This window comes from Semicossyphus pulcher, unplaced genomic scaffold (genome assembly GCF_022749685.1).
Source record: "Semicossyphus pulcher isolate SPU_LCO1_2020_fin unplaced genomic scaffold, fSemPul1.0.p SCAF_23, whole genome shotgun sequence".
Taxonomy (NCBI): Eukaryota; Metazoa; Chordata; class Actinopteri; order Labriformes; family Labridae; genus Semicossyphus; species Semicossyphus pulcher.
Genome location: NW_027211697.1, coordinates 8,521,737 through 8,530,745, shown reverse-complemented (window position 1 = coordinate 8,530,745; position 9,009 = coordinate 8,521,737). Strand labels below are relative to the sequence as shown.

Genomic DNA, 9,009 nt, shown 5'->3' with positions numbered 1-9,009 from the left:
CTCACTACTCACTACTGTACATTTACTTAATTTCATCAGCAAATGAGAAACGTCTACAAACTCTTTTGTGGTAAGTGAAAGTCATATCTGTACAAAAAAAAAGAACTGTATAAATTGTTTACATAAACTAGTGAGTATATTGTCAGTTTTTGTGTGTGAAGTATTTACTCAGAGCGCTGTGTCTATAATTTCCACTAGAAAGCATCTGAGGATTTATTTGAAAATCCAGTAAAAGGGGTTAGAAGTTTAAAGTTTGAATGTACGAAGCTTGAGGTGACACTGACTGGTGGCTTCAAACCACCGTCAATATGCATCAGCAGGACAAAAAGCAGAAGTGTTTAGTGAGGAGGTTTTTGTCACGGTGTAAATCACTGTGATACCCATTCACTGACACAGCTGTCCCATGTGCTACAGTAATAGACTGCTGAGTCTCCCTCCTTCAGAGTGCTGATCATCAAACGATTATCTGATTGAGACTGATAAGTGGATTTGAACTTTGGAGAAGAGAAACCAGAGCCATAGGTTGGAGAGCTCCAGCCATGATAAGAGCTCACAACATGCTGAGGAACTCCTCCTGGAATCTGTTTGTACCAGTGAACTTGGTAATCACTCACAGTCCCCAGGTTACAGTCCATGGTGGCTGTCTCTCCTCTCGTCAGCGTGACAACAGGAGGCGTCTGTGTCACCAGTGTCACAGCACTCACACCTGGAAACAACAAGATGACATGGAGTCAAGAGAAACACACAGACTGATGAATCCAACATGAGGTGAAAGCTGCAGTAAGTCAGCCTCCTTACATGTTAGAGCAGTGATGAGAGTGCAGAGGGTCCCCAGCATGTTGGCAGTGTGTGCTGAGAATGGCCTTGTAACTTGGAAAGTGAGCTCACTGCTGACAGATTAGAGGCTTTGGAGGATGAGGAGAGGAGGTGCTGGAGGAGCAATTTAATACAACAGTGAAACTGAGAGTGAGTGACAGGAGGAGGAGCTTTGATTCAATCTGCAGGTTTGTCACATTTGTTGCTCTCAAATATTCTGTAAAGGGAAGAAACTTTTCTGTCTGTGATTGACCAAATGTTGATGATGTCACAGAGAGACGACCTTTGACCTCTTCATTTGCATGCAGCTATCAATAAGGAGAGGAGGCCTGCAGGTGCATCCTGTGAAGTAGGAGAGGGAGGAGCAGAGAGGTGATGCTTCACTGATGGAGGATGAAAACTCAGTTTCAGTCGCTTCATAATTTATCTGACTTCTCTGTCGTCATGACTACTGATAAAACCAAGTAACATTAATACATCTGTTGTTTCCTCAAATCAACTCCTAATAAAAATGTTGCTATTTGAATTGAAATATTCATATTTAAGTGAAGATCCAACAGAAATCTGTCTGTTATCTATGTGTCTGCTTTGCTGTAATAACCACTGAAATGAACATTAGAAGAAAAATCAGCGCTTGTAAAAATGATTGAAGTCAAAATATCATTATAAATGATGCTGTCAGTAGGACAAATAAACACAAAGACTTTTTGGTTCACAGAGTTTTTTGTGTTTTATTGAATGATTGTTGAGAAAAGCAGCAGTTGCAAAGCTGATACAACACCTCCACCTAACTGTCACAACATGTATTACAAGCATGCAGACACATCTTTTCTAACATGTGAACCTTGTAATGAGCAAACAGCACAAACAGTAAAGAAGCAGATTAGAAAGGCTCATTCTGCTCCTCTACTCTTCTTCAGTGCAGTGGGACTTGTCCATGTTTTTCTCTGAAGTCTGGGAGCCCAAAGACACTTTACATGTGTAAACCTTGTCCATGTTCCAGTTGGACGTCTGGATGGACAGATAGCTGCTGATGTGGAACGTCTGGTCCGGTTGCTGAACAGCCGTGCTGGTAGAGATCCCACTGCTCACTGGACTCCCAGCAGCCAACCAGCTCACTTCTGCAAAAGGCACAGACTGACTGGACAGACAGAGCAGAGAGGCTTTGTCGGACCGGAGCTCAGCACTGGACGGAGGGAAGACTGTGAGGACGGGAGGAGGGAGGCTGGAGCCTGAAAATACACAAAGCACATCCATCAAATAACTAGAAATGACGTCATTAACACAAAGTATGACAGTCACAGAGAGACTACTTAGTTGTGTTTCAAATATAACAAACAGGCTCCATTCAAACATTTTATATCAGCAAAAACAACAAAATCATCAGTGAAAATATTCCGTCATTTAACAATCAGTATAGTTTGAATGTTTGAAACACGTTCATAAAGTCTCCCTCTGTTTCTCTCTCAATGTTTTTAATCTCATATAACAATCTTCAAATCACAATTCATCAGTCGTCATCTGTTTTTTGATTCCAACATTCAAAGAGCAAAATGATACAAAAAGCGAGGATGACATTCGCTCAATTCAGAACTAACTTAGAACTTATTCATCAATAAACTTTACAAGCATTATCATTTGGTGTTCATGTCACAATGTAAAACATTTGTTACAAATGATTGAACACAACGTTTTGAAACGATCAAACCTGCCAAAGATTTATGAATCAATAATCACAATCTGGTATATTTTGCTTCACTGTTAGAAATTCCGACACGATGAAACTATTTTAGAACATTTGCAGAAAATATTTCAAACATAGTGATCATTTGGAAAGCTTTCTTTTGCATTCAAAGACAGCCTGATGTCAAAGAACATGTCAAACATTAGATCTATTATTCACTCAAACACTTGTTAAATATTGTCCACAATAAGTAACATTACAATTGATTATTTTATATCAATTTGAATCAGAAAGAGAAAATCCATCTTGTTTTATGAGCAGTTTAAAAGTACTTACTTGTCACTGTCAGCTTGGTGCCTTGTCCGAATACCACAGTGATTCAGTTTGTACACATGGCTGTACAAAAACCTCCTGACTCTCACTAATGAGGGGAGTGGAACTGAAACATCCTGTTGACAGCAACTTTCACTGTCAACATCTCATTCAGTTTGATTTCATTATTGCATTTAATTCAGCTACAAACAATCCAACAAATCAAATCATTAGTGAATCAGTTTATATTCTTTTCTCTGTGTTTGATGTAAACAGTGATCTAGATGTGCTTCAATAAAAATTGTAATCACATGTTTCTGTAAACTTATTGCTAAAATGTTATGTGACAAAACAGAGAAGTATTTAAATCCTGAATTCAATGAAATGTCAGATTTAACCCTTGTGTGGTGTTCATGTTTTGGTTACTCAGTCAATGTTTGCGGGTCTGGTGGACCCACCACATTACTGGGTTTTTAAATCAATACAGCCATAACAATTTTTATAAAATACTTATCAGATGTTTACTTTATCCCAATTGCAAGCATTGAAGACAGCATATCTGGTTAATATTTAGCATTTACCTCTGTTTGATCATATTTATAAATAATAATGCAATCCGTTTTCTGTGATAAACGTTAAAAAAAATGGAAAAATCAATGTCAACAAGAAAAACACGTTTGTTTTGAACAAATCCCACTGAAACAATGCTCAGAAATTAAACACCTTTATGCCTGAAAAACACCTGCCCCACTGTACAGACAGACAGATCTAAGATATCTATCTAAAATAGTAAGTGGACTGTACTTACACAACTTTTTGTCTTCCACCCACTCAGCGCGCTTTTACACTACATGTAACATTCACTCATTCACACACTGATGGCAAAGGCCTAAGGGCCAATCTCCAGTCAGATCTATGCACATTCATAGCCGCTGCCACCAGCAGCAATTTGGGGTTCAGTGTCGTGCCCGTGGACTGTTCGACATGTGACTGCAGCAGTCAGGGATTGAACCCCCAACCTTCTGATTGAGAGATGACCGCCTCTACCACTGAGCCACAGCCTATCGATCAATCGATCGACAGGTAGATACTGGATAGAGCCGAGGTAAATTTAGGATACAGTATCCACAACACTCTACACAACACATCAGCCCCACTGAACATATAGTCTATTCATGCGGGCCTATACAACACATGGTTGGCAGAGTTGTACAAAGCGTGTGTGTTGCATATGTATTTTGACAGAATTTGACAGAAATGTGATCTTCAAATTACCTTCCCCAGCTTCTCTCTCTTTGGAAATAATTTCTAAGGCCCTCTGAGCAGAGAGTCTTTTCACCATCTTGATCGACTGTGATGCAGAGGCACACAGGCAACGCGATTTATTTGTTGTGTTCCGCCCCCAATTTGCAGGTGGGATAGCATGTGCAGGAATGCTGGAGCAGACAGGTTTCAGTGCATGAAATGTAACAATGTTACAACCTTGTATGTGAATAGCAGGAGCGGAAAACACACACACACACACACACACACACACACACACTACCCTCGGGTCCAGTGTACCCGGACACCACATGTGTAATATAAATGTGTAGGGGGGGTGTACAGTGTGAAGTCATTAAAAATGTGTTCATTTATATGTTCCTCACAGAAAATGAGCCAAAGCCAAGGAGTCTGAGGTTGAAATAATAATCAATCATATCACTTTCCTTTTGGTAAACATTGAAAACGGGTCCCACAGACCCGAACACCACACAAACCCTCCTGTTATCCTTTGGGGTCAATTTGACCCCATTCAATGTTTATCATTCAAAAAATAATAGTTGACTTTTTTTTTTTTGCTTCATATTTCATGAGTTTTCCTAATTTGATGGGGACAACTGATTATGCATAAAATTATCATGATGATATTTTTTCAATGCGCTGAACACATATTGCACGCATTGGTGTTCCTCTGGAGTCAATTCGACCCCAAGCTGTTTTAGCTGTGTAAAACGTGTCCGTGTGTGTGACCTAACATCCCCACACCTGCAGGTGCAGAGTTGATACATAACAGGGGGGTGGGGAAAACAACTATTCACACCAGAACTTTGATACTTCTCGTGATGTGGGCAAGTGGGAAACTACTTGACGTGTGAACTCCTGCCAAAATGAGGAAGCCAATGTAGGCTTGCGAGTTGATCACATCCAAGTGTTTCCAACTACACATACCCCTCTAAAATTATCATCTCAAGTACAATATTTTCAATTGATGGTTATATGAAGAGCTCGAATAATGACTTTATGTCTTCAACATGGCTGACTGTGTGTCTGGTGGGACTCACTCTTAGCAGCACGTCTACCTTGTTGTTGAAGTGAGTAGAGGGACCATAATTTTCCATTTTTGGTGCTAACATGACATGGGGGAGGGGGAAACAATATTCTCATGAGAACTTTCCCGCACTGTGGGCATGAAGGTGTGTGTGTGGAGGGCGGGGTATTCCCACTAGGACATTGCATTCTGACATTCTGAGACAGAGGATTGGGTTGAGGAGGACCCTGATTTTGAGGCATTCTCATCTGATGAGAATGAGAGTGTTGACCCTCCTGTTGTCTCTCAACCAAAAGCAGACACGATCCCTTCCAAAAATGGAAAGATATTATGGTCCCTTTCCCCACTTCAACAGCAGGGTAGACTTAGCGCTACTAATATTATCAAAATGGTTCCAGGCCCAACCAGATATGCAATCAGCCATGTTGAAGACATCAAGTCATCATTAGAGCTCTTCATAACACCATCGATTGAAAATATTGTACTTGGGATGACAAATTTGCCGGTCCCAAGCCGGGATAACAAAAGAGGAGGGGTGAGTGAGACTTTATAGTGACTAACCACAAATATGTTAATGATAAAAATAACTAAATAAATATGTTTATGAGAGGAAAGGGTGGGTCACCAACATCAATCAATATGGTTCATTCTGTGAGAGTCATGAATGTGCACCCCAAATTAGAAAAGATTTGGATGAAAGATTTTCAAGATACACTAACTCTTAAACTGAAAGTTTGACCTGATGGTGACGCTACAGGAAAGGTCATATCATCACCAAAATCAACAGGGTTCATACTCTTGTGGTCATTAATGTTGTCAGTAAATTTGAGAAGATTTGTATGAAAACTTTTCAAGATACATTCATTCTAATTTAAAAGTGTGGCCTGATGGTGGCGCTAGACAACAGGTCAACTCACCGATAAGTTCCATTATCAAGGGGTTGTTTATGTATTCAACAAATAAACAAAGTGCCTGACACAAAGACTTGGTCATCATTTTCTGGAGGCAAATATCCCTGGGGTCAGTTGACCCCAAGGGTAAAATGTGTTAGTTTATTTGAGGATAATACGAGGGTTAAGACAAAATTCATCACATTTTGCTTTTGTAAATTTGTTCCTAAAATGTTATGTGACAAAATAAAGACGTATTTAAAGTCTGAATCAAATGAAAACGTCTGATATAATTGATGAAGTTTGAGTGCTTTTACAATGTATGCGAGGTTTGCACAAGTTTACTAAAAAAAAAGTTCTTTGAAGGGTTCTTGGATTTACTTCTTACATTTGTTGGGGTCTTATATTCTGTGAAGGGAAATATCTTGTCAGCGTGCACATGAGACAGACAGGACAGATTTATGTGTTTTCACATCATGTCTGAAGTCTGTTTGTTCCAGTTTGTTCTGTTGTTGTTCCTGTTGTCTTTGGAGGCCTGCTCTTTGAATCAGAGTTCATAATCTGAGGGGTGGTACAAATTATTCATGTTAGTGTCTCAGCAGCACTTTGAGAAGCATTTAATTTTTGTTTTGCAGCTTTTGTTATCAGATGAACTTTGGGCCTAAAGGTCAGGAGTAATGCTCCTGAATGACTGTTTTATCAAACTGATTCAACATTGTTAAATCTGTGTTATGAGCCGTTAAAGAGGCCGAAAGTCTCTGACATTATTATAACACCATCAGTCAGAATGTGAACACAGATATTTACTCTGTTTGCATTACAGTTGTCTAAACTCTGCACTCACAAAGACAGCAGAGTGAACTTTAATTACAAACTCATTTGGAGTTGGTACAGTTGTAGTTCTGTGGATGGACTTTGTGTAATAAATGCACAAAACCAAAACATGGCATAAGTTATTTCTTCATGTTCAGTGATGAGAGAGATTATTAAATAAGTTTATATAAGAAATTGTTCTTTTAACAGATTGAGGACACTGGTTGGGATTCATCTTAAAGTCTTGTGTAGTGTAGTTACAGGGAGCTTTAGTAGATGTGTCAGAGACTCAAAAAGCAGAAGTAGTTAGTGAGGAGGTTTTTGTCACGGTGTAAATCACTGTGATACTTGCTCCTTAGCAGAGTCATCCCATGTGTTACAGAAATACTGAGCAGTGTCTCCTGCCTCTGCTCGCTTTATGATGAACTGGTAATCTATGTCTGATGAGGATTTAGAGTTGAATCTGTCTGAGGAGAATCCTGATCCGAAGCTGGGTGAACTGTGAGAGTGGTAAAATCTCAGAACATACTGAGGAGCTTCACCAGGAACCTGTTTGTACCAGAAGACAAACTTATTGTCATCTCTCTCGATGTTGCATTTGAGAACAACCTCTTGTCCTGTAGAAACTGTGTGGACAGCAGGCGTCTGGGTCAGCACTTTCACTGCATCAACATCTGTAACACACACAGAAACATACATGAGTGAAAGGTTTGTGTGTGAAATGATGGGCTGTGAAAGGACTGAGAAGAATCTCTTACATGTCAGAGCAGTGATGAGAGTGCAGAGGGTCCCCAGCATGTTGGCAGTGTGTGCTGTAAACGTCCCTTACTGTCCAGCTGAGAGGTGAGCAGGGTTGGAGTGTGAGGAGAAGAGAGACTGAAGCTTATAAAGACACTGAGGAGAGGAGCAGAGGAGGAGGAGGAGTTCACACACTCAGCACTGTTTTCAGTCTGTGTGTATGTGGTTTCATCTGGTGTCACAGAGTCATTTCTCACAAACTATTTATATACAGTATATCAATTGTTGTAATGTACAAACTGTAGTTTGGACAAATACTCATCAGACCAAGAGTGAGCCCATTTACCGTCTTCAGAAACGAGCACTGAGAATCACAAGCTTTGTCCATCAGAGACATTCCTCTCAGCCTCTGCTTCAACAATTACGTGTCCTCAGTGTGAATCAAATGAACCACTTCCAGATTGGCTGATTTGTTCATAGTTCATAAAAAGAGCTGTTCCTCCCTCCATCTGTGACATATTTTCATATTATTATCAAGTCTATAATGATTCTAAACATAACTCTTGTCTCCTTAGACCCCCTCATTCCAGGACTTCCTAATGTCTGTGTAAACATACAGAGGATCCAAATCATGGAATTCTCTCTCTTTACATGTCTTGAATTTGTCTTCACAGCAGTTTAAAAAAGCTCTGAAATCCATTCTGCTAAGCGACCATTATTTTCCACATGGACTGCTGATATAAGCTGGTTCAAGCTGTACTTTGTCACATGAGTCAAAGACCTGTTATGAACATGAAGCTGTTTTTTATTCCATCATTGTTTGTTTGATCTTTCTTGTTCTTATAAAACGCTCTCAGCCGTATCATGAGTGTCTGATCTAAGACTGTTCATCACAGTGATTGCTCGTGTACGTCCTTTGAAAGAGGCTTGTTGTTGTGTTTGGATGCGACTCACGACGATGATTCAATACACTTCTGCAATCAATGGGTATTTAGGGACACCTTGCTGCCAACAGCTGTGCTGATCTGTCTTGTTTTTTATGTCTTAATATTGTTAGAAGCATAATATTGTGTTTAAATTATGCATTTCATTTTTATACTCTGCCTGGTGAATGCCACTCCACAAGCCCCTTCCTCACATTTTGATGTAATTATATTCTTGTTCTTCGGAAATGATTTTCTAAGTGTAAATAATCAAATTACTCTTTTATCAATTGTTTTGGTTTTTTTGCACTGAGTACGTTTTTTTAATGAAATAAGCTTTTCAAGAAAAGATTGAGGACACTGGTTGACCACTATTGTAAAGTCTGATGTAGTGTAGTTACAGAGAGCTTTAGTAGATGTGTGACTCAAAAAGCAGAAGTGTTTAGTGAGGAGGTTTTTGTCACGGTGTAAATCACTGTGATACATGCTGCTTAGCAGAGCTGTCCCATGTGTTACAGAAAT

At 39.6% G+C, this 9,009-nt stretch overlaps 1 protein-coding gene across 1 annotated transcript; it reads right to left on the bottom strand.

Moving 5' to 3' along the window:
* Positions 1-1,520: 1,520 nt before the first annotated feature.
* Positions 1,521-7,639, bottom strand: LOC138602661 (immunoglobulin lambda-1 light chain-like). The gene is made up of 4 exons (XM_069674176.1): positions 7,585-7,639; positions 7,176-7,500; positions 2,837-2,871; positions 1,521-2,048 (listed from the first exon to the last, which is right to left on the bottom strand). The coding sequence occupies exons 1-4, from the start codon at positions 7,622-7,624 to the stop codon at positions 1,723-1,725; spliced, it is 726 nt and encodes a 241-aa protein (XP_069530277.1). The 5' UTR covers positions 7,625-7,639; the 3' UTR covers positions 1,521-1,722.
* Positions 7,640-9,009: the final 1,370 nt, after the last annotated feature.

Bases quoted from the DNA above. Each gene is read 5' to 3' on its own strand.
- LOC138602661 (XM_069674176.1), bottom strand. From the start codon at position 7,624: ATGCTGGGGACCCTCTGCACTCTCATCACTGCTCTGACAT. The intron at 2,872-7,175 runs AGTATCACAGTG...CTGAATCACTGT, and splicing joins GATGACTCTGCTAAGGAGCA to GGTATTCGGACAAGGCACCA. The intron at 2,049-2,836 runs GTAAGTACTTTT...GTGTATTTTCAG, and splicing joins CACCAAGCTGACAGTGACAA to GCTCCAGCCTCCCTCCTCCC.